This window comes from Schistocerca nitens, chromosome 1 (genome assembly GCF_023898315.1).
Source record: "Schistocerca nitens isolate TAMUIC-IGC-003100 chromosome 1, iqSchNite1.1, whole genome shotgun sequence".
Lineage (NCBI taxonomy): Eukaryota > Metazoa > Arthropoda > Insecta > Orthoptera > Acrididae > Schistocerca > Schistocerca nitens.
Window position 1 is genome coordinate 715274639 of NC_064614.1, and position 26100 is coordinate 715300738.

General features: G+C 43.9%; 1 protein-coding gene across 1 annotated transcript in view; it reads left to right on the forward strand.

Moving 5' to 3' along the window:
* The window catches only part of LOC126196880 (uncharacterized), a 130808-nt gene that overhangs the window by 63824 nt on the left and 40884 nt on the right, over positions 1-26100 (forward strand). Inside the window, exon 5 of the mRNA XM_049934599.1 lies at positions 14161-14260. Within this exon, the coding sequence (XP_049790556.1) occupies positions 14161-14260 (100 nt within the window). The remainder of the gene's footprint in view (positions 1-14160; positions 14261-26100) is intronic.

Genomic DNA, 26100 nt, shown 5'->3' on the forward strand with positions numbered 1-26100 from the left:
GGGTTCGTTTCCCGGCGGGATTGGGGATTTTTTCTTCTTGGGGACTGGGTGTTTGTGTTGTCCCCATCATTTTATCATCATCATAATTCGTGTCAGTGGCCGGATTGGATTGTGTACAAATTGGACTGTGTAAAACTAGGGGCCTTTGTACGGGCGCTGATGACCGCGCAGGTGAGCGAACCACAAACTAAAAATCATCATCAGTCTCAAACCAGCGCATTAGAATATGACATCATATCTCGTCGTTCTGCAACTGCCCGATACAACGAAATCGTTTGCACCGGCGCAAGCAGCCCTGTGAACTTCTTGTAGCGATAAACTCTGATCTTGCATTCTACGCGGCTTATCTTGCATTCTACGTGGCTTCTTTTCAGAGCTCCACTTGGCGCTGTTGTTTACACCACTCTAAGCGAAGTCTCGAATTTATGCCTGTGACATTTACTGCAAAGCGTCAGTCTTGAGAAACTTGATCCTTTGCTCTTCACTGCCATATTGTTTCACGACTCTATACGAGGCCGAGCGTTTTCGTTTTGAGTTTTCGTTATGATTAATATATTGTGGGCAAAGCATGACCACGAAAACTGATTCCTGACACCTGACGATGGAATGTTTGGTTACCGATCTCTGTAAATGAGCTGTTTAAGGGGACCACACCCTGCCTATCTAACCCATGATATGGTCCCGGCGGAGGTTCGAGTCCTCCCTCGGTCATGGGTGTGTGTGTTTGTCCTTAGGATAATTTAGGTTACGTAGTGTGTAAGCTTAGGGACTGATGACCTTAGCAGTTAAGTCCCATAAGATTTCACACACATTTGAACATTTTTTTTAACCCATGATAATTTAGGCAAGTATTTGACCCATTTCTGAAAAAAACTATTTGATGCAGGACCTTAATATTTTTACTGTATGTTACATGATGCTGATAGAGTCAACCGTAGTAAAATCTGTTTTATCCACTTTATGGTTTTTAGGAAATACTTTTTTAAATTTATTAACAGAAAATATTAAGTTTTTTCTGCAGAAAATATTTTTTGTGAACTTCCTAATGGGGAAATATTAATGAATGTAGTACCAGAGGTGGCTTTTTGTGTTATGCAGAGTCTGAAAATTTCATTCATTTATCTGTGATAGTTTCTGATATAATGGGGCATCAGTACTGAAAATTTTAGTTTGCGGGGAATTGACATTAAAGAAAAAACTTTTGAAATTTGTTACTTACAGTTAATTAAAATTGTCCTGCTGCATATGATGGCCCTTCTTTGGCCTCTAGCAGGTCTTCCAGCTTCTTTTTCACCTTCATGGATGTTTGTCTTGCTTTCTTGGCCATATTAGATGCAGACTGTTTGCATCGGCTAACCTCATTTTATAGCAATGTTGAAGCCCAGTGATCATATTTTCACCAGGATTAATTTGCAGCTTTTTCAGTACCCAAAACTTTCAAATATTACCACAACTGAATGTAATAACAGCATCATGAACTCCTAGTTTCATTGTATGCATGCCTACAAATACAGTTTTAAAAAGGCGGTTCCAAATTATGCTGTTGAAACATTCATTTGGGTTCTGTGTCTGCCCATGCAGACAGTTTCTTAGAAGGTCAGGATGAGTCTCTGAAAATATGTTTAATTGCTGTAATAACAGCAGCAGGAAGAGAATGCTGGTGAGAATGAGATTCTCCAGTTGCCTGAGCCCTATTGTACACTCCTGGAAATTGAAATAAGAACACCGTGAATTCATTGTCCCAGGAAGGGGAAACTTTATTGACACATTCCTGGGGTCAGATACATCACATGATCACACTGACAGAACCACAGGCACATAGACACAGGCAACAGAGCATGCACAATGTCGGCACTAGTACAGTGTATATCCACCTTTCGCAGCAATGCAGGCTGCTATTCTCCCATGGAGACGATCGTAGAGATGCTGGATGTAGTCCTGTGGAACGGCTTGCCATGCCATTTCCACCTGGCGCCTCAGTTGGACCAGCGTTCGTGCTGGACGTGCAGACAGCGTGAGACGACGCTTCATCCAGTCCCAAACATGCTCAATGGGGGACAGATCCGGAGATCTTGCTGGCCAGGGTAGTTGACTTACACCTTCTAGAGCACGTTGGGTGGCACGGGATACATGCGGACGTGCATTGTCCTGTTGGAACAGCAAGTTCCCTTGCCGGTCTAGGAATGGTAGAACGATGGGTTCGATGACGGTTTGGATGTACCGTGCACTATTCAGTGTCCCCTCGACGATCACCAGTGGTGTACGGCCAGTGTAGGAGATCGCTCCCCACACCATGATGCCGGGTGTTGGCCCTGTGTGCCTCGGTCGTATGCAGTCCTGATTGTGGCGCTCACCTGCACGGCGCCAAACACGCATACGACCATCATTGGCACCAAGGCAGAAGCGACTCTCATCGCTGAAGACGACACGTCTCCATTCGTCCCTCCATTCACGCCTGTCGCGACACCACTGGAGGCGGGCTGCACGATGTTGGGGCGTCAGCGGAAGACGGCCTAACGGTGTGCGGGACCGTAGCCCAGCTTCATGGAGACGGTTGCGAATGGTCCTCGCCGATACCCCAGGAGCAACAGTGTCCCTAATTTGCTGGGAAGTGGCGGTGCGGTCCCCTACGGCACTGCGTAGGATCCTACGGTCTTGGCGTGCATCCGTGCGTCGCTGCGGTCCGGTCCCAGGTCGACGGGCACGTGCACCTTCCGCCGACCACTGGCGACAACATCGATGTACTGTGGAGACCTCACGCCCCACGTGTTGAGCAATTCGGCGGTACGTCCACCCGGCCTCCCGCATGCCCACTATACGCCCTCGCTCAAAGTCCGTCAACTGCACATACGGTTCACGTCCACGCTGTCGCGGCATGCTACCAGTGTTAAAGACTGCGATGGAGCTCCGTATGCCACGGCAAACTGGCTGACACTGACGGCGGCGGTGCACAAATGCTGCGCAGCTAGCGCCATTCGACGGCCAACACCGCGGTTCCTGGTGTGTCCGCTGTGCCGTGCGTGTGATCATTGCTTATACAGCCCTCTCGCAGTGTTCGGAGCAAGTATGGTGGGTCTGACACACCGGTGTCAATGTGTTCTTTTTTCCATTTCCAGGAGTGTATTTGCACCACGAATTTTCTCCTGATTGGACACAATCGATGACATTGCTTATCATCAGTAGAGGACTTGTGGGAGAATATGGCCCAAACATCTCTCTTCATTGCCTCCAGATTTTTTTTATTTCTCCTAATTGCCTGCCCATAGTATACCTGCAAGTTTTCTATTTCAGTTTTAGTTGACTGACCCTATCCGGTCAACAATTTTCCATTTTCTAATTTTTTTCCACTCATATCAACAGTTAGTTTTCTCAGCCTTGTTCCCAAACGTTTTTGAACATGGCTTACACATTCTGTTTTGCAAATAATGGCATCTCCATATGGCTTAGAGTTCACCACATTGTTGTATGCCTTAATGTCACTATCGCCCAAATATTTGGTGTACCATACGCCTTTTGCTTCAACGGAGCGATGAAATATTTGTTGTAATCCATGAACTTCCATACCACCGCTGGTTCCTCTAAAATTAACCACACAGTTGTGTTCTTTATGTTCATTGACTTTACAACATTTGCAATATTTAGAAATATCTCCACATCTAACACTTTACCGGTGTCTACACTCGTGGCACTCACTACTACATTCAGAGAAGTATGTCCTCTTTCCTGCCAACTTCCATCAGGTGCAACTACAATATCCGAACATCCATCATTTTCTTCCACTGCTTCTCTAGCAGCCAGTTTCATGCTTTCCTCACTGACCTCACATACAGCTTTCTCTAATATTGCAGTCAGTTTTTCAAATTTATTTGGTGGTTGATGTAAGTTCATCACTGAACAAAATGTTCCCCCTGCAGCCATGTCCTTGGCAATGGATCGTAAGGCATAATCTAGTATTGATTTCATAAGGGCCACTTGCATCTGGTTTTGAAGAACTCATAAATGAAATCACAGCTGAGAATTTAGTGCAAATTAAATCCAAAGCAATTGCTAGGCCTTTTCTCCCACTGGCACTCTCAAAAGTTTTCACACTCCGTGACTCACCACACTCTCTACATTGGACAAATTTAGAAATTACATCTGATAATATTCTCAAATTTATAATAATGTTACTGCACCCCTTGTCACTTACAGTAAATTCGTTGTAACTGTCTTGAAATGGTGAGAGCTTCTTTGTCATTGATGATGCGCTTGTTGAAGAATTACAATTAGAAACATTGTTGCCAGGTGACATAACCTCTTGTACAGGAAACTTTCTAAACTTGTTTCCTCTAAATTGTCCGTCCTTGAAAATGCCTTTACGGGGTGGGGACGCCTCATGTGGTGCAAGTAGTGAGTATTTATTTTATTTATTGATCATGTTCCGTGGGCCCACGTGTGCCAAAGCTGTAGCAGTGGTAATTAAAATTGTAACACCAGGAAGGACAGAAAATGACGAAATTGTACTCATTGTGCGTATACAGTATAATAGAAAGAAAAGTCTGTTACATTTACGTGGGGCTACAGAGGTTGGGAAGTGCAGTACAGAGAGCTGCCAACCTCTAGCAGCAACAGTGGCTCAAACTCGGATGGGCATCGAGACGAACTGTGCTCTGATGACACTTACAGCAACGTAATTCCATGCTGATTCAACTCTGTACTGGAGTTCGTCAATCTTAGCGGCTGACGAGTGATAGCGCTCTAACCTCTCGGCGACCCATGACTAGATTCTGTCAGTGCATGAGATATCGGGAGAATCTGCTAGCCAGCACAACTGTCAAACACCCTTTGAATCGAGGAGGGCCTCGACTGTAGAGCAATATGCGATCTCGTCTCATCTCGTTGAAGGATATAGTCACCGATGCGTTGAAGATATGGAACTGCCACCGGTTTTACGGCGTGACAAATGTAGCGCCTGCTGTCCAAATTAGCGATCATGCGAACCGGAGATGATCGTCTTGTGTGTCAAGTAAGAAAGGGAGATCGAGAACGAAATGCTCGAATTAAAAATGTAAAGCAAGGCTTCTTTCGCCCCTACTGTTCAATTTATACATCAAAGGAGCAATGATGAGTATAAAGGATGGGTTCAGGAGTGGAATTAAAATCCAGGGTGGAAGTATATTAATAATAAGATTCGCTGATGGCGTTTCTGTCAGTGAAAGTGAAGAAGAATTGTGAAATCTGTTCAATGAAGAATCCAAGTGTGTGGAATATGGATTGAGTGTAAGCCGAAGGAAGGCGAAAGTAATGAGTAGTGGAAATGTTATCAGTGATAAACTCAACATCAAAAGTCGTGATCATGAAACATATGAAGGAATTTTATTACCTTCGAAACAAAACAAGACCTAACTGACTGTGCAAGGAGGACTGGCGAAAAGGGCAATCATGACCAAAAGGGGTCTTCTAGTATTAAACAATGGCCTTAATTTGAGGAAGATATTTTTGAGAATGTATGTTTGGAGGAGAGCACTGTATGGTAATCATTAATTAACTGTGCGTAAACCGAGAAAGAAGAGAATCGAATGGTTTCAGATGTAACGCCATCGCGATATTAAAAACAAAGGAGACTGATAAAAAAGCAGGGAGGTTAATGGTAGAATCAGCGAGAAACATTTGGTGAACATCGACAAGGAGGGACCGAGATAGGAGTGTGTTAAGACATCAGGGAATGACTTCTGTGGTACTAGACGTAGCTGTAGAGAATAAAAACTCTACGAGAAAACAGAGATTGGAATACATACCAAAAGTAATGGAGGATGTAGGACGAAAGTGTTAGTCTGAGATGAAGAGGCACGATGGGCCATATCAAAGACTGATGAAGAAAGAAAAAAGAGCAACACTCCTCAGGAGTAAGAAACTGCGAGGAGGCAAGCCTCATGTCACCACATGACATTCTGTAGTGTGTAAAGCGTTTTTGTGCCACTACAGAACTGTCACTTGTGTCGAAAGTCAAATGTACGCTATTAATCTTTCTGTGGACCTCGGTGGACCCCTAAGTACATGACATGGTTGGTCATCTTTAGTGGACTGTCATAGATAAACAGACTGTTTAATAAATAATTTCTCTGGGATCTTTACGCGTGATCTTTGTGAACAAAACACATGCAGTCTCCTTTCACTGACAGCCTCAATTACAATGACGAGTGACACCTATTGAGTTTCGTGTTCCCACGGTTCAGTCATTGCCAGGAAATTTTCCTTGGTGGGAGGAATATCGCAGGGTGCAATCAGCCTCGTGAGGCCAATTGAGGAGCTACTTCAGTCAGAAGAACCGGCTCCAATGTCTAGAAAGCCGACAACGGTCGCGAGAGTAATATGCTGACCGAATGACTCTCTGTACCATGTCCAAATGACGCCATAGGGCAGAACATAACACGTCGGGCGCTCGACATCACGTGGTCCTCCGGACTTGATAAGAGTCACTCTTTACTACTGAGCTTTGTTTGGAGCTCGTCTTCGTCCAGCTGAGGAAGTCGACGCACAGTGGCTCGGTTTCCATAAGACATCGTAAGTTTTCCGCAAAATCCACCTCAGTAGCTGGACGGTCAGGGCAATGGATTGCTAAGCGAAGGAACCCAGGTTCGATTCCCGGCCGGGTCGGGGATTTTCTGCGCTCGGGGACTGGGTGTTATGTAGTCCTTACTTTCGAATCATCGTAAATGACCTTCCACTCTGTTGAGATGACTGTATAGGCATGTACCGAAAGGCAATAAATTAAAAAGAAAAAGGAAAAGCAAGTGCTCCGGAACCAGTCCGATCCTTGGTTTCTTAATCGCCATCTACTGTTTACCGCATAATTAGCAAAAGTGGGTACATGTCACTCTATGGCTTTCTACATATGCTCACTGGATCTGAGGTTCATGACCTACGCCAAACAGGCTATGGCAGGAGAAGAGGGGGAACAGGGGAGCACACAAGCACCCACACCTCCATGCAGTGCTGCTAAAAGAATGCTAACACAACTCGGTTGCTAATGGCACGTGCACTGTGGCCTGTAGGGTGCCGTAGATAATCAGACTGGCACTCATGACCAGAAGGTATTTCAATATAAAGTTCACCAGCTAGGGACGATGGCAGATGCACCGGCGTCCCATTTAATTCCATACAAACATTCCCACCATTTCCCTGAACAGTGTTTATTTGTAGGCGAAATGCATCGAATCTTGTTTTTACGTACGTACTTTAACATTTTACACTGACATCGGCAGCTCATCAGCCCAGCCTAAGAGCTACCAATGGTGAGATTCCTGTACCAATTTTGATGTATGGGCTCTATAACGTGAAGTGGTCTGTGGTACACGATTGGTGTGGTGACTTCTGTATCCCAATGCCAGGTGTCGATTGCGTGTTAAGACTGTTCACCGTTTGTTTCTGGCGTGCAACAGTGAACTGAGTGATGTACTCTGCTCTCGTTCGTCTGTCCTTTGTTATAAAACTCTGTCAACAATACCTAGCAGTCCTTTACAGTTGACTCTAGCGGATTCTAGGGGATTCCCTTGAATCGTGGTGCTTCTTTGATAAGGCAGCCATAAAAATGTTTGTGCCTGGACGACCTCAGTTGGTTGCGATAAACTGCGTATATATCGCGCATCATACATGAAATCCACACGACTGTCATTTCGACGCCTTCTACGCCCCAGTCACGGCAATATTCTATTCGCCATCATGCCAGGAGCTCCCTATGTAGAACACAGCGGCTATTTATAATTGAATTAATTAGTGTTCACGTTGTTGTTTTCCAACACAGGACAAAGACTAGTTGCCCACAGAGAACACCAGGCAAATATCGTGTAACCACAGCCTTGGTAATGGCCTCATTTTGTCGAGGAAGATAGTCCACAGGTTCCTTCAGTAATACCATATTTAGCTGAAGCCAAGCACTGATGATCAGATCCCGTAGAGCTACCAAATTGCAGGGATAATGGCTGATATGTTCACCAGCTGCTCCAAGTAAGCCCAGATATTTTCTATGGAGGTAAGGTCGGGTGATTTAGAGCGTCAATCGACGTGCATCAGCGGATGTGAGTGGACGTCGAAACAGGAACGTATGCTTGCAGTCCAGTTTTTTATGTTGGAAGACGGGAGTCCCCATAAACTACGAATCATGAAGAAATAGAAGGAAGTGTAACAGTTAGTCATTGAGGATCTTTAAGTAAACATTCTGGTTCATGTTTACGGCTACTAGAATCGATATGGGCAAGTTATGATACGAAAAACACCATAAAAGATCGCAGAATCTCCTTCGACCTGCACTTCTCTTTCCACACACTGTACGTTAAACACCTTCTTGGATCTCAAGAGGCATGGTTGTGATTCGCCAAATCACAGTACACGCTTCCAGAGAACCAATGTCCAGTTTCTGTGTTGTTTGGCCTATTGAGACGTACAGTCGTTGTTCTTACCTGTTACTCCATTCTTTGTAGATACGCTAGACGGCCTGCGTTGATACACCAACAAATCGGGCAATTTCATTCACGTTATAAAAAAGAAAGACAACCACTGTAAGGGTAACTTTTTATATTTGTATGGATTACCAGTTTTGACTCTTGTCAGAGGTCAAATTCAGATCCAAATTTAAATACTGTGAATTGCAGTTCATCTGTTTCTATCTCGGTGGATTTGAGTTTCTTGTCTACTACGACAAATACACTACCTCCATTTCCCATTTGCCTATTCTTTAGATATACACTTAAATTTTCGGCCGGCCGAAGTGGCCGTGCGGTTAAAGGCGCTGCAGTCTGGAACCGCAAGACCGCTACGGTCGCAGGTTCGAATCCTGCCTCGGGCATGGAAATTTGTGATGTCCTTAGGTTAGTTAGGTTTAACTAGTTTTAAGTTCTAGGGGACTAATGACCTCAGCAGTTGAGTCCCATAGTGCTCAGAGCCATTTGAACCATTTTTTAAATTTTCGCCAAAAATCTCACTGCTGTCAATTTCAGGTTTCAACCAGCTTTCTGTACCTAGTATTATGTGAGCTTCACTACTTTTCATGAGCGCTTCAAACTCCGGCACTTTCTTGCGAATGCTTCGGCAGTTTACCATATACTGTCATGCTGATGCAAACAACCATTGACTCCAAGTTGTTCCTCTACTGTACACACTATACTCGTACAGTGCCGTAAAATGTGTTCGTTCCTTCCTCATTTAGCATTTTCTGCAGAGCAACAAGAAGGAATACACCAACCACGAAAAACACCCCCATACTGTAACGCCACCTCCTTGGTACTTCACTGCTGGCATTACACGTGATGGCAGCTAACTTTCTCCGTGCATTCGCCAAACCGAAGGCCTTCCATCGGATTGCCACACTCATCAGTCCAAATTACTCGTTTTCAGTCATCCATTGTCCGGTAGCATTGCTCTGCACACCGCCTTAAGCGTCGCTTAGCACTGACCACAGAAATGTGTGGTTCAAATGGCTCAAATGGCTCTGAGCACTATGGGACTTAACATCTGCGGTCATCAGTCCCCTAGAACTTAGAACTACTTAAAACTAACTAACCTAAGGACATCACACACATCCATGCCCGAGGCAGGATTCGAACATGCGACCGTAGCAGTCGCGCGGTCCCGGACTGAAGAGCCTAGAACCGCTCGGCCACCACGGCCGGCGAAATGTGTGGATTTAACATCCTACTCAGACATTGTTGGTTGGCCTGATGGGTACAGTTTTGGACCTCAAGAACTAGTCTTTCCGCTGATTTCATGCAATTTTTCGCAGTGTTTGAGGATCGCTGTCCATCAGTATTTGATGTCTGCCTGTCTTCGTTTAGCTGCGGTTCTCCCTTCGCGCTCCCACATCCCAGTCACATCACCAACAGTCGACTTGGGCAGCTTTAGGAGGGATGAAAAGTCCTTGAAGGATTTGTTACTCGGATGACATACAATGATTAGTCCGCGTTCAAAGTTCCTGAGCTCTCCTAACTGTCTCATTCTTCTAGTACTGCTGGTCTACTGACAACACAATAGTCCCCGCCTCCTTTTATACTGGCGGGTCTGCTTCACGCGACATCGGGAATTCAATTACGTATTACCTTGAGGCGTCTGGACGCTTTTTTCCGAACAGTGTACAAGGCCCCGAAGCTGCCAATATACGCTTTTAAGAGAGTGAGTAATAACTTAAAAAATTATTTGTAATATCTGCTACCAGTCACTTTCTTACTTTTTGTTTTATGTTTAATCTAACATAATACAGCGCGTTTCGAACACGTTCTGTTCATCTTCAGGCGTTTATACATACATACTTACAGAAAAACCTGTAACCTTAAACTAGTGTAAGACGCTTTTTCTGTATATATGTATTTTTTTAAAGTAACATTTCTCTGTATATATGTATGTATGTATAAACACGTGAAGATGAACAGAACATGTTCGAAACGCGTTGCATTATGTTAAACATAAAACAAAAAATAAAAAAGTGACTGGTAGCAGAAATTACAAATAATTATTTATCCCACACATAAACGTAGTCATTATGGCCGAAAATAATTAAGAGTGATATCTTGGCTGGTGAGTTTAGTTATTCAATATCCTCGACAGACTCTGTCACTAATAACGGATAGAGCTAAGTCGACAGGAAACCATCCACCAGAAAACTCGAACAAGCCCTAATTCTAGTTATGGGAGAAAATCGATCTCCGTAGACGTCGGAAAATACGATAAACTTGAGACAGTAATAACTTCGTATACCACACAAACTAATATGAACCTCTTTGCTTGGAATTTTCTGACTTCGTTGCTGTCGCTGCTAACGCACCTTAGCGGAAGGATGGACTGAAAATTGCTGGGCACTAAACAGGAAGGCCACCAGTGACCTGTCTCAAGTTTATGGCATTGTTGTACGAATGACTCTTCTTAAAAGGGAATCTGAAGGCCGTATTACAGCCACAATCATAAAAAGTTTCACACATATTGTCTAATGTATCTGCTCATGCCACTGACATAAGTGGACAATGTCAACAAACTGTTTGATAGCATTAATATGACTGATTGATCGCGGAATTAATGGGATAAACTAGACACCAAAAATACATTTAACTCTGTCCAGTTATGTTGGGCTGAAGTCCTGACGCCACTCGACGTTAAAAGACGATGATGCGCAATGAATGTGACACCAAAAGCACTACATTGTGGCAGATATTCATGCCGCAAGAGATAGGTATGCGTCATCCGGCAGTTTCCGACACTAAAGCGAGTGAAGTCCCTTCTTTGAGATCCAAAGGCATGCGCCATGGCCGCATAGTTGCTTTTAGCGACTGCTGTTTGTTGTTGGCCATCCACAACCAGTGTCATTCCCTCTCAGCCATCATTCTTTTTGTCACTTACATCATGATATAGGCTGTGGTGGAGTGCGAAGGTGAATCGCTGGCTTCCTCATTCCCCTCGATTCCCATGTATTGATGTACCCAGCAGAAGGCCACCTCTTTCTTCCACCTTAGCAGGAGCTGTGTTGTGTCCTGGACCATCTGAACGAACGTTATCGTTCAGCTGATAGCACATACGACTTGTCATGATGGATGAGATGCATTTAGCTGACAAGAGAAGAGATGGTAGTGTAAAATGCGGATCGCCGGATTACAGTCCTGTGCCAATGTCTTGCCGTAAATTTTGAGTCTCCCGCAGACTCATATGAGCCATGAGCCCCAAACAATCATCCGTCCTTCGGATATGGACGTTAATCATGCCGGCACACTCGGTGCTATACGGGAGGATTAAACTGGACTTCAGCCTACCCTTGCAATCATCAACAAAACATCGACAACTATATATGTTACTGGGTTACCTTTACCACGTATACAGATTGAGTCAGGACGAAAGGTATATGCTTTGAGATGAGATAGTTTTAGTGATTCTGAACAAAAAACTTCATATTGACATATGCCCTATTGCAAATGGTTTCCGAGATAGAACACGTTTAATATTAGTTTCGTACCACATTCTTTAATAACTCGAAAACCGTACGCTCCAACGAAAAAGTGTCTCAGTACACAATCAAACTAAAGTAAATTTGCTACAAGAAAGGTCCTATTAATTTTTTGTCTAGTACTAACAGTCGGCGCGAAGAGATCGCGAGAATATTTTGAAAATCTCACGCGACGCGCTTGCGCTGTAGCTTAGGTACTTTGTGTAGGCCAGTTTGAGGTAGTTTTCAGACTTGTTAGACCACATGAGTCCTGCATCAGAATGTTCGTCTCAATTACCTCTATCCTATTGCAGTACTTCGTAAACAATGGCAATGAATAATACAGAAAATAAATAGAAACGTACATTAAAAATGTTTTTTCTCGGAAACCATTCGGAATAGGGCATATGTCCACATCACGTTTTTTGTTCAGAATCACAAATGCTGTCACCCGTCAAAAGATGTACCTTTCCTCCTGACTCACCCTGTATATTTACATAGAAAACGCATACTTACCAAACGAGAAAGAAGCGTCCAAAATGCTAAGGTCCTGCTGTGACAGGTCAGCAATCAGAAGAGCGGGGATCACGGGAAGAGGAAGGTGCTCTGTGTACGTGCGCAATGCGTCAACTGCGTCATTGTTAGTGCAGAAACGCTACCAGTGTTGGTAATTCAGGCTGAAGCACCGGCGCCAGACAACGAACGTGCCTTCACGTTATTGGGACTTCTCGTGGCGCGCGCCTATACGCTGACTGACAAAAAATCGCTGCACCAAGAATGAGTTGTGCGACATAAACGAAGGTTAGTAAGCGTATTCCTACTCATGAAAGATGTTATCTATTCAGAATTCAGCCCAGGCGCATAAGAGTGTCACTAGTAGTGCCACTATGAGTATGCGAATCATACGGTAACGGTCGTGAGCGTTAGTTACCTTTGAGATGAGACATGTTGAGTTGATGTTAGCCAAGAATGCCTTTAAGGTGACAAAGACGTCATTATAAACGCCTCACTGAGTTAGAACGAGGTCGTGTAATGGGGCTATAAGAATCTGAATGTCCCTTGGGTGATACTGCAGAAAGACTTGACAGGAATGTAGCCACTGTACTTGATTGCTTGCAGCGATGGTCGTGAGAACGTACGGTTTTCAAGAGGACCGGACTTCGTACGGCCACTTGGTACTACCAAGAGGGAAGACCATCGTGTTCAGCGTATGGCTCTTGGGCATCTTACTGCATCTGCAGCAGCAATTTCAGCAGCAGTTCGTACAACGGTGGCCAAACTAACTTTTATAAATTGGTTACTTTACGACAGCCCCGAGCCGGACGCCTTGTAGCGTTCCTTCTACTGACCCCTAACCAATCCTATCTGTGAATCCCGTTGTTTCAAGCTTGAGCTCGTTGGAGGGCACGGTGGAGATCTCTTGTTTTTTCTTATGATAGCTGGTTTTTCCCCGGTGCCAGTGACGGCCGTATGTTGGTTAGAAGGAGACAACTTGAGGGCCTGCAACAACCTGTCTGTGTGCCGGACACTCTGCACCTACACCTGTAGTTACGGTCTGTGGTGCGATTTCGTATGACTGCAACAAGAAGCTCGGAGTGGGTTTCAGATGCTAACTCACGATTGCGTTAATATTGCCTTAAGTCCACAGTTTTAATTTTCACATATATTAAATGCATTACGTTTTTTAGAGTCCATTCAGAATTGTTCTAATTACGATCACTTATTACGGAGCCACTAGTTGGCAAAGGTTACATGTGAAGGACAATAAAGAAATATATAAATAAACATTTCTGTCTATCCACATGTTTCTTATCACACCTGAAAACAGTTACCCAAGTCGCTTGATGTCATTACTATTTGCGTCTATATTTTATTGCATGTCGTACATTCAGTAGTAAGTAAACACTATAATATAAAAATTCTACTACATCTAAGCATTGACGCCGGCCGCAGTGGCCGAGCGGTTCTAGGCGCTACAGTCTGGAACCGCGCGACCGCTACAGTCGCAGGTTCGAATCCTGCCACGGGCATGGATGTGTGTGATGTCCTTAGGTTAGTTAGGTTTAAGTGGTTCTAAGTTCTAGGGGACTGATGACCTCAGAAGTTAAGTCCCATAGTGCTCAGAGCCATTTGAACCATTTTTGATTAAGCATTGACAATAAGGAAAAATATGTGATCCGTAAAACATGAAATGTGAAACTAACGGAAATTCTTAACGGCAGGTGTTTCAACCTACTGCAGCTGGCGATAACCTACTCTATTTCTATTCTTCTGCTCTCCAACATACTTACGGTGTGCTTCTCCATCTTCGTTGTTTCTGTGGTAAGTAACTAACACACGTAGTGGTTTATAAAAGTATGAAAAAAAAACCTTCTGTTTACATTATGGACGTTCGTAATTCATATTAGCACTGTAGTGTAGCTATTTTGTACTACATTCATGTTGGCAGAAACTGATGAGTCAAACATGACACACACCTTCTTAACAGCGAGTCGGAACGTAGTACAGCAGCGATACTGCATGGCGTGGCGTGACAAGTCCTTCGTAGGCTCCTGGAGCTACGTGCCACCACATGTGTACGAGTAGGTGACACAGTTCCTATGAATTGATAGCCGGTGATTTGTGGGCGCGGAGCTGGAACCCGCTGAAAAATTCGATCACCGTCAGGAATGACGTCTTGTACGAAAGTCCGCTTTAATGTTCAGGATTTCACAGCCGTCATGGCGCCCGCGGTTATTACCACAGCGGCCCCGGAAGCTCGAGTGATAGTCCCATACAGTATAATACTGGCCCTACAGGTCTGCGCCCGTGGCACGGTGTGTGTTTCTAACAGCTGTTAGCCTGCCTGACGGCACATCTGAACAAGACATTCGGCCTGGTGTAACAAGAAAGGTTGTTCATCCGACCAGGTGACACTCTTCCCTAATCCACGAACCAATTTTGGTGATCTCGTGGCCACTGCAATCGCAACTGACGGCGTTGTTGGGCCAACACAGGAACACATAGGGGTTCGTTTGCTATGGACCCCAAGTTCAACAATGTGCGCTGAACGACATGTTCCGACACACTTCTGCCTTCACCAGCATTGTGCTCTGTCATTAGACATGCCACAAGTCGCTGCCTACACTGCTTTATACAGTGGGCAAACCTCTGACATCCATGTTCGTTGGTGAGGCGTGGACGTCCAGTACTTTGTCGCCTAGTCTTCATTTCATCGTCCTATGGCCACTGACTACTGATACTGACCATATAGTAGAAGGTGAGCAGCCGACCAGATTGGTCATTTCCGAGGCGCTCGCCCAAACTGACGAACCGAAATAATCTTCCCTTTCGGATGGTCGCCTGTGTCAGTGGATTTTCCCATTTGCGGCCCGTATTCGTGTTTGCTCCTCTTATATGATATCCTCATCGCGTCACGCGCCCGCACCGCCACCAGCCAGTATTCAGTTTTGCAGAGGGCGGAGGTCATAATACGTTGGCTCACCAGTGTAGTTAGTAAAAAACTATTTTTCCTGTTTACAATGAGAATTAATTTCACAGATTTGAAGCGTACCTTTTTATTGTTGCTTGTGGACCCTCAGCCACTTTGAATTTTCCAGACGACAACATTGTTTCGAAACTAGCTGAATTTGTAAGTTTCTATGTGTCGCTGCAGTTTGGGCTGTTAGAACATTTCTAAACGGCCTATGACTTTTAGTTAGTTAATCTACAATGTAATATGCTCTATAGAAGCTGTTTTTTGTTTTTGTTTTTTGTGTTGTGTCTGGGAGAAATGAAGACCTATTCTGTAAACATTGCTCTACGTAGAAGATTTGGACTGTTTCGAATAATTTACGAAAGCTCCCTTCATGCCGGATTGACCTGTTTCTGACATAGCAGTCGTTTATGTGCACAACGTCTGTTAGGAAGACAGGAATGCAGAAACCACAGATCAAATAGCATCATTATGCTATACAAGTTGTAACAAAATGGTACCGTCAGTTTGTGACTGGTTGTAGACGCTGCCTTCGTGAACAAATTGAGGACAGAAACTCACGTCTGGAAATGTCATCCAACTACACCAAAGAGCCTGGGAACTATAGCAGCCAACATCCATTGCTAGTCTACTCCTTCGGCAGCAAACATAACGGACCGCATGCGGAACTTCTTGCACTGGGTAAGACAGCAGTCAGGACGTTAGAGGACATCGAACACTTCCGGGCATACTAAAAATATCGTAAGGTTGCAGCGGTACCAATGACATTGCATGGAAAATATTACAGCAAATCGAAAAATGTTTCAAAAGGTATCAGGTATGACTTCCAAGTAAGCAACACATCAAGATTGAGAATCAGACATAATACAGAAAAAAAGACATTTGTTCTGGGGAAGAGGTATACAGGAGTGATTTTAGTCGGTGTGGTCGTTATCATAAGGCCAAAACCGGCACATCATTGTATGTGAGGTTTAAAGAACACAGAACGGATCTACAACTGCTTACCCTTGTCTGTAAGCGATTATTGACTGGGGAACACAGAAAACAGCATGGGTATTTTTCACAACGTGCAAAAAGCGTGCCCTTGACGTACTGGAAACTTACTTTTTTTAGTCATCAATGAGTTCCTCTCTGCGCCAACCTCTTCATCTCACAGTACTTCTCAATTATTTGTTGGATGTATTCCAGTCTCTGTTTTTCCCTACAGTTTTTACCCTCTACACTGCGCTCTGGTAGTTTTTGCCCTCTACACATGTCCTATCATGCTGTCCTTTATTCTAGCCAGCCTTCTCCATACGTCCCTTTCTTCGGCGATTCTGTGGAATTCCCTATCTTTATCTTATCAGCTCACCTAATTTCCAAAATCATTCTACAGCACCATATCTCAATCTCTTCCATTCTCTTCTTTTCCGGTTATCCCACTGTTCATTATTCAGTTCCGTACAATGCTGTGCTCCAAACGTGCATCCTCAGAAATTTATTACTCAAATTAAGGCCAATGTTTGACGCTAGTAGACTCCTTTTGGCAAGGAATGCGCTCTTTGTCTATGCTAGTCTGCTTTTTATGCCCTACCTGATTCGTCCGTCAGATATTCTCGTTCCGAAAGAGCAGAATTTCTTAACATCGTAGATTTCTCGGTCACAAACTTTGATGTGAAGTTTATCGTTAATCTCATTCCTTCTACATCTCATTACTTTCGTCTGTCTTCGGTTTATTCTCAGCCCATATTTTGTATTCGTTAGACTGCTCATTCCATTCAGTATATCCTGTGATTTTCTTCACCTTCGCCGAGAACAGCAATGTCCTCAGCGAAGTTTATTCTTTCATCCTGAATTTTAATCCCTATTTTGAACCTCTGTTTTATTTCCGTCATTTCTTGGTCTTCCATTCGTATGTTTCTCCCTTGGTTTTTGTACAAATTGTGTATTACCTTTAATGCCATTTTTCTAAGAATTTCGAGCACCTTGCACCATTTTACATTTCTGAACGCTTTTTCCAGTTCGACAAATCTTATAAGAGTATCTTGAGTTTTCTTAAATCTTGTTTTCATTATCAGTCTCAACGACAGACAAGCGTCTGTATTGCTCTTACCTTTCGGAAAGCCCTAAGTGAACATCTTGTAACACATCCTCAATTTTCTTTTCCATTCCGCTTTTTATTAATCTTGTCAGCGACGCCGGCCGAAGTGGCCGTGCGGTTCTAGGCGCTGCAGTCTGGAACCGCGAGACCGCTACGGTCGCAGGTTCGAATCCTGCCTCGGGCATGGATGTGTGTGATGTCCTCAGGTTAGTTAGGTTTAACTAGTTCTAAGCTCTAGGGGACTAATGACCTCAGCAGTTGAGTCCCATAGTGCTCAGAGCCATTTGAACCATTTTTGTCAGCGACTTGGATGGGGTAAGCCGTTAAGCTGATATTGCCATATTTCTCGACCCTATCTGCTTGTACTATCTTCGGAAATGTGTCGATGATATTTTTCCGAAAGTCTGATGGTATGCCTCAAGTCTCATAGATTCTACACACCAACTTGAATAGCCGCTTTGTTGTCACTTCCTTCAATGATTCTAGAAAATCTGAAGGAATGTTTCGTACCCCTTCTGGCATATTTGATCGCAAATCTTCAAAATTATATTAAATTCTGACTTTAATACTGGATCCCCTATGTCTTCCATGTAAACTGCCATTCCTCCCCAGTCACATCAACGGACAAGCCTCCCCTTTCGTAGAATCCTTCAGTGCCTTCTTGCCACCTATCCGCTCTTCTCTCGGCACTTAATAGAGGAATTCTTACTGCACTGTTAATTTTGATGTCCACGAAAGGTTTTTCTACACTCTGAGCCAGCCCTTCAGACGACCCTCTCTTTTTTGATTTTTTCGTATTTTTCCTGCTGCCGTTTCACTTTGACTTCCCTGCACTGAATGCTTTAAAGATCTATAAATGTAAGGAGAATCAGTCCGACGGAATACTGAACGAACAAATTGATTTGCACCTTCATATTTTGCCCTGCTTAGCTTTCTATGAAAGTCCCACCCTTGCTTTTGGCTTGGGATTAATTAATATCGAACAGGTAGTAAATCTCAGATAATCATCAGTTGATTTGGTTTCTGGCTTGTACTTTTGTACATGTTGGGTTGAACGCTATGGCAGTGGTGGTTCGTGGTCATGCTCGGGAGGTCGACAGTGCTTCATCCAGGTTTGTGAGTACGCCTACAAGGAAGATAATTACCTGTCTGAAGCTCGTAGGTGTTAGCAAATCAATAGTACAATATTAACTCTTTATTGTCCGTAAAATACAACGGTTGAGATATCGACGTTAGGGTGACTTGTGCTGGCTTGGAAGGATGAAGCTGGCTGCCACAGAAGAACGACTTATCAAGGGCCCACCGACAGTGACAGTGTTGATGCAGCTCCGTGGCCGTTAAACGGTTAGTGTCCTTGGAACCCTAAGATGCAGCCAACGACACGCCACATGAAGCAGAGCACAGATTCCACGAGATGATGACCAGGACACCCATGACACCGTAGTAAGCTGCACGCAGGGAGACTACCTAACAGTTCTGCTCAGAGTCTGTTTAGCCATGCAGAGAGACCGGCAGCATCAAAGTCCGCTCACACAGATGGAAGTGGACATAGGCAACGCCACACCCCCATGATGATGGATGAAAATCTGCCACCCAAGCCCTGCTGGTTAGGCCACCATAAAGGACCACTGGATTACATTTACAGAGCTCCCCATCAGTCTTGACTCAGCAGCTGGTGCTGCAGCTCACGGTGGCTAAGTCTGACGAGAAAAGACTTGCTGCACCATAGAAGTTCAAAGATGATCAGTATAGCAGAAAGTCGACTGACGTACCTTTCCTCTCCCGTCTGGACAGCTTAAACTGAATAGGACTCTTCCATAACAAGATTAGTATTTGTTTGTGGATGACCCATGCTATAATTATAATTTGCAAAGCTACCTCGAAAGAAAAACGAGAAGATTCCCAAAAACACAACATCCTACAATGACATAATAAACAAATATTGTATCCCAAATATATTCGAACAGTGACAGACCCACAATCTCAATACTACGAATAAAACAGTCCACAAACCCATATCGCTCAGTAATTCTGAGATGTGATCTAAGTGCATATGGCATATCTGTTATCCCTGTAACATTGCCCTTCGATCTCTTCCCTTTCTCCTTTAACGTAACATGCTGCGCTGGTGATGTTCCTGATACTTACAGCAAAGCATCCACACCTCCTAAACGGCTTAAGGCGTCCTACATGAACAATAAAGGTCTTCATTGGCGGCTGCAACTTGATGTGACAGATAATGGCATTTCTACAACCTGGCGTAGTCCTTGATACTGGTTCAGGGATTTCTTTGTTGTTTAACCGTTAGATGTGTAGGGATTCATAAAAAAATACGTTGCCCAATTCTCTACGGAGGTAGCTTACTAATACGCTGTTTCATCTGTTACTGTCTCTCGAGCTCTGTGATGTTTGCTTTTTTCACCTTCCGACAAACATCGCGCAACGTCTTCACAAATTTCCTTACTGGGTCCCCATTTTTTTCTACTTTAGGCTTTATGAAGTCAAAAGGTGACAGCATCTTCCTACCATAAACTACTTCGTATGGTCAGAAACCAAATCTCTGTGTCTTTAGTGTTATATGCAGATACGTCAAACGGAGAAAAACGTCCCAGTCATTGTGATACGTGTTTATGTAATAACTCCACATCTTGGAAATCATACGATCAATGCATTCTGTGCTCCCATTTGACTGAAGGCGGACAGGGCTAGTCCTACGCTTACAAATACATAGTAAACGACATAGCTGTTTCATCAGATCAAACATAAAGTTAGTACGCTAATCAGCAATTGTTGTGTCAGGAACACCAAATTTTCGTAGCCAGTTTTTCACCATGGCCTGAGCTACTGCATTCGCCTATTGATCACGGATTCTGACCATTGTGACACAACATGAAATGCGATCTATCGTAGTCAATACGGCAATCGTTGCAGCAGAGACAGTTGATTGGTGATAATCGCATGTTGTGCACACGGCACTCAGTTTTTAATATATTGCTTCACGTCTTGTCTCCTGGTTACCCAACAAAATTTTTCTGCTGTTCATCGACCACTTGTTATTCGACATCCATGCCGCGACAGAATATGGCCAAGTGTATGCCTCAGTACTTCATCTTCTTGAGCTGCTGTCACCACCACTCATGGTCCACACTTTCTCATTCCACATAGCTAGCCCTCACGTACTGTCTGCCACTCAGCTCGTACCCAATGTTTGTAAGACTTCAACTTTTCTATTTAAGCCGTCGGCATTACCATGTTCCTGCCTGATTTATGCACTATTTCATAATCGAAGTCACCTAATTTCAAAGCCCAGCATGTCAATCTACTTGACGATTCTTTCAGTCCCGGTAAGTATTTCAGTGCTGTGTTGTTTGTCACTACACTAAATTTTCTTCCGCAGAGGTAACAATGTAATGATGTAGATGATAGTCAACATCTCTTTGCCATAGCAGAATAATTTATCTCTGCTTTATCGGCTGCCTTAATGCACATGCCAGCAAGTGTTATCTTCCGCTCCTATTTTGGCTGAGAATACAACTGATAGTCAAACTGCTTGCACTGCATGATAAAATGCATCTCTCTTTAAAATTCAGAAATACCCACTCGACATTAATGCAGGTTTTAACTTATCAGAGGCAGTCTGACAGTTGATAGACCAACGAAACTTTGCTCCCTTCTTCAACAAATGGTTCAAGGGCTCAGCAATTTTGGCAAAACCTGTGTCGAATTTTCGATAATAATTACAAAGACCGAGAAATAGCTGTAGCCGTTTCGTTGCATTTGGTGGCAAGAAATCATATACTGCAGAAATTAAATGCAGGTCAGTTTTCACACCCTCATGACAAACTACATACCAAAAATAATACATCTTCATCACTGCAAAGTTACATTTATCCACAATCAGTGTCAAATGGTTTTTTTGTAAGCTCTTGAACAACTCTCATATCGTTGCATATGCTCCTTTATCTCTTTGGAAAATACAGTTACATCATCAAGGTAAACCATGCACTGCTTCCCTAAATCCTCTTAAGTACTCCACCCAACGACCTTTCGGAAGTGACTGGCATGTTCTTGAGACCAAACGTTATTTTGCAATATTAGTAATGACCCTGCACGATTGTAAATAAGTTCTTTGGCAGGTCTTTCAGAACTGCTTCCAACTGGTGATAACTGCTTTGCTTCTAAATCCATTGTAGAAATGTATTTACCCTCACCTAAGCTGCCCAAAGTTTGCGTTTGTATTTGGTACAGAGTACACATTGGTAATAGTTCTTGAGTTGAGGTGTCAGTAATCACAGCAAAATCTATATTTTCTAGTACTGCCTAGTGACTTTTTGGAAGCAATTACAACAGCTACCTCATGGTGTTTCACCATTTTCAATAACGCCATCACTGGCCGTAGGTGTTTCGGAATTCTGCATAGTTTCCTGTATACTTGAGTGTTACTACCCATTGGTTTCCGATGTTGCATAGCTGGTGTTACTGGTAATGGTCCACCAGAACTGAACAGATCTCTAACCATAGTAACCAAACTTATAAGTAGGTTGGCAACTAGTAAGCCCTTTAGCAGACTTACCTCGTCTATGACAAAATTACCTACACTCATCGAAACAATATACTCTCCACCTATTTTCCTTATGTGTTCTTCTCCAAACCAAACGATGTGACTTATCTAGTTGTCATTGCATTCTAATGGCTCTATAGAACATAATACTTCACCTGGCTAGTCAGTACCCACACTCTCCCAGACTAACTTTTCTGTGCCTCTCTGTACTTTATTATGTGGATTGATCCTTAGTGCATGGGTCCACAGTTTATTTGGCACCACCTTCATGGCTGGTGAACCTTGTGGCATGTAGCTGGGTCCAATGGTAATAATGCCACACTGAGTTCGACTGTACACCGCTATAAATGTAAATGTCGTGTGGCTAGGGCCTCCCGTCGGGTAGACCGTTCGCCGGGTGCAAGTCTTTCGATTTGACGCCACTTCGGCGACTTGCGCGTCGATCGGGATGAAACGATGATGATTAGGACCGCTGAAGGCCTATTTCTGCATTATGCTTATCCAGCAGGTCAAGCTATAGTACTCGCCGACATGTGGCTACACTTGCATATGCTTCTGAAAACTTCTTCTCCCAATATAGCAGTGTTGTCTCCAGTGAAATCAAATCATTGTCACCTACACCACGTGATCTATATTGTGAAGACTTCAGTCTCTTCCTACCTAATAGGTTCAGACTAACCACTGACTCATGATCCTTTGTGTGCATCAAAAACTTATTTCTTTACCATTTATTTTACCCAGGAAGCAGCATTCCTTCTCTTCATGCACTTTGCAGTGTTTTGTGTTTCAAGCATTCCCTCTGTTGTTTAATGAACACTTGTTCCAGCACTGTCTATCCTGTTTCCCACTCCGAAAATCATGTGCCCGGTGCCTTACTTTCCCACATTCATAACAATGAGGATGGCGACATTGCTTGGGCAACAATATCAGTTTCCTCTAGATGCACTGCTACTCTGATAGCTACAGCTATATCACCCAGGTTCCCAATTCTGACATTTTCGATATGTGAGTTAGGAGCCCACAAAAAACACCAATGATGCTCAGTTTATTGACTCTTGCGTAATAACTCTGTCTGCTTCGGCATGCCGTGTCAGTTTCTCCTTTTGCCCATTAATTTTTTGTGGTACATTACATATGGTTTAGCGTGAGCTTACTGCAGTAACAGAGCTATACGCTAGCATTTCTCGTCCATCCAGTATACTACTTAGCGGCAGCCTTCAAAACATAAATACAGACACTTCCCCAGTTGATTTTTCTCAAAAAGGAATTACTAAATTAGCTACTATGTGATTCACAGAAGGGATGAGTTCATTCAACAACTTTTTAGCCTCTGCTGACTCGGATTCCCTTGACTGCTACTAGATTGTAAAGAGTGTATCTTTTTCTGAACATGCCATTGGTTACTAACAGAGTGACTTGCCCCTTCAAAAAGCTCCTTTGTGTATCTTGGTCATACGTGTGTCTTGCATTTGTTTAGCCTCCATTTGACAAATAGAGAGATATTACAAGACTAATGTTTATGACTTATGACCCAAAGAGAATCAGAACATTGCTGTGTTGCATGGCCAACCCCGCTACAAGTATCAAACTAACTGGTACTGCTCTTGTACATTGTAACTTATGACCAGCTAAATTACAATATTGGCATCTAACAGGCCGTAAATACTCGCCTCTACAATTTCCTTTGAATTATGACAGGTCCACAGGCTCCTGCAACTTTACGAAAGTCACATTCAGTTTATGTGCCTACCCCTCTTAGTACACTTGTTCATATCGTAAAATAAAAAGCCTACCAAAGATACACTCACCAACTCGTAGTCTTGGACAGCCAGTTGAGGCTGCAATTGCAATGCCAAAGCCAGATACATTGCCAATATCGGATGCCTTCTTACAACAACACTTCTGACACCACTTGTAGCTGCAGGGAATTTGGCGCTACAGGGGTTGTAATTTGTGGACAGGTTGAGGTCGGGAGGTTGTTGGTACATCACCCAGATACTTGGATATTCCAGCATGAAGGGTAGAAGCCTGTCCGTTGCTCATAGGCATTAATAAAACAACGTTATCGCGTTAAACATTTATTGTCCATTAGATACAATGATTGAGTTATTGGCGTTCATGGCGCTGGCTCTGACGAGGCAGGAGGAAGTTGTCCACCGCGTTATATGCGACACATCTCAGGCGCCATATGACCATGGTGCTGACGCACCCTCGGGTCATCCATCACAAGGCCAGTGTCCATGCCACACTAAGACATGACAGAACCTGCGCCACGTGAGACACAGCACAGCTTCCAGGAGACAGTGACCAGGGGATCTACGACACTGTTGTAGGTTGCACAAAAGGAGGGAAACTACCAGTTATTTTCAGAGTCCACATATCTGTGCAGAGTAGTGTGGCGGCCTCCAGATAGGAGAGACACTGGCTGCACAGAAGTCTCCTCACAGGAAGTTGAGCAGGCATTGGCAACAGCATGTCCCATGACGACGGAAGATGATCTGCTCCCAGGCCCAACTGATTAGGCCACCAGTAGGACCGCTCGATTATGGTGGTCACAGCACCTCATCTGCCTTGGCCCGGTAGCCAACTCTGCAGTTCAGTCCCTCTAGACAAGACTTGAGGATCGAAAGTGACTATACGAGCAGATGGTCGACCATTATAGGCCTCCCCCCTTGGCTGGGAAGATGCATGCTGAATAGCACTTCACTGAACAGAAATGATATTTATGTGGCTTGGACTCGTGTGCTCTGCAATCGCAAGGCAGCGATGACAGCATGTGTCCTGGTTTGGCTGTGTACTCAGCTGAAAGGTTCCGCAACTCCGAGTTCCAGGAGAGGTAGTGGGCATATTATTCAAAATCACTGCTCTGAGTGCCGGCCGCGGTGGCCGTGCGGTTCTAGGCGCTCCAGTCCGGAGCCGCGCTGCTGCTACTGTCGCAGGTTCGAATCCTGCCTCGGGCATGGGTGTGTGTGATGTCCTTAGGTTAGTTAGGTTTAATTAGTTCTAAGTTCTAGGGGACTGATGACCACAGAAGTTGAGTCCCTTAGTGCTCAGAGCCATTTGAACCATTTGAACTGCTCTGAGTACTTGTTGCATCCAACTCAGGCTTTCTTTTGACAGTCTGCACAGTCTTCATTATAAAAATATCTTTTTGTCACCATGGTGTCATTGCTAGCTTGGGCACTCAGCTCTCCCAGTATGCAGCAATAGCTTCCATGTTCACTACTGCACTCAAAATGGTTCAAATGGCTCTAAGCACTATGGGACTTAACATTTGAGGTCATCAGTCCTCTATACTTAGAACTACTTAAACCTAGCTAACCTAAGGACGTCACACACATCCATACCCGAGGCAGGATTCCAACTGCGACCGTAGCAGCAGCGCGGTTCCGGACTTAAGCACCTAGAACCGCTCGGCCACAGCGGCTGGCTACTGCACTCTCACTGGTCCTTTCTTAATGGTCTTCCGCTTGGCCATTGTCTCTTGTGTCTTGCGTTGCCAGGGTAGGAGTCAAATTTTTGTGGCTGCACCAAAAGTACTACTCTGCGGTTTAACACTTCTATCCAAGCTCAACTTTTGACACATTGTGTTACTATCATTTATTGTGTGTACTTCCAGCCTGTTGTCTAGCACATTCTCATTTCTTTATTCTGTTATAAGGTCACATCACGTCTTTTTTGAGGTATCTATTAGCTTTTGCTATTTGTTTTGAGGTGTTCATTTCGTGTTCCTTTGTCCACTAAAGTTAAACCAAGTACCTGATAATCTCTGTTTTGGAAAAGCCCTTCTTGTGTGTATACACATGGCAAGAGTTTTAATTAATAACCATTAAAAACAGCCAGATAACTGCTGAAATATGAAAACAGAGACTTCTGTTCCATTGTCTATATCCTCCTTGTAACGGACTATTATGGAAAGAAAGTAATGTAAATTTATGGCCTTTTTTTTAAATCTTTCAACACGTTCTTCAGAACTCGATAACGTAAGGAAACGTGTAGCTGAAGACAAGGAAACAGCAGTACCAGTAGATGGTTCAAATGGCTCT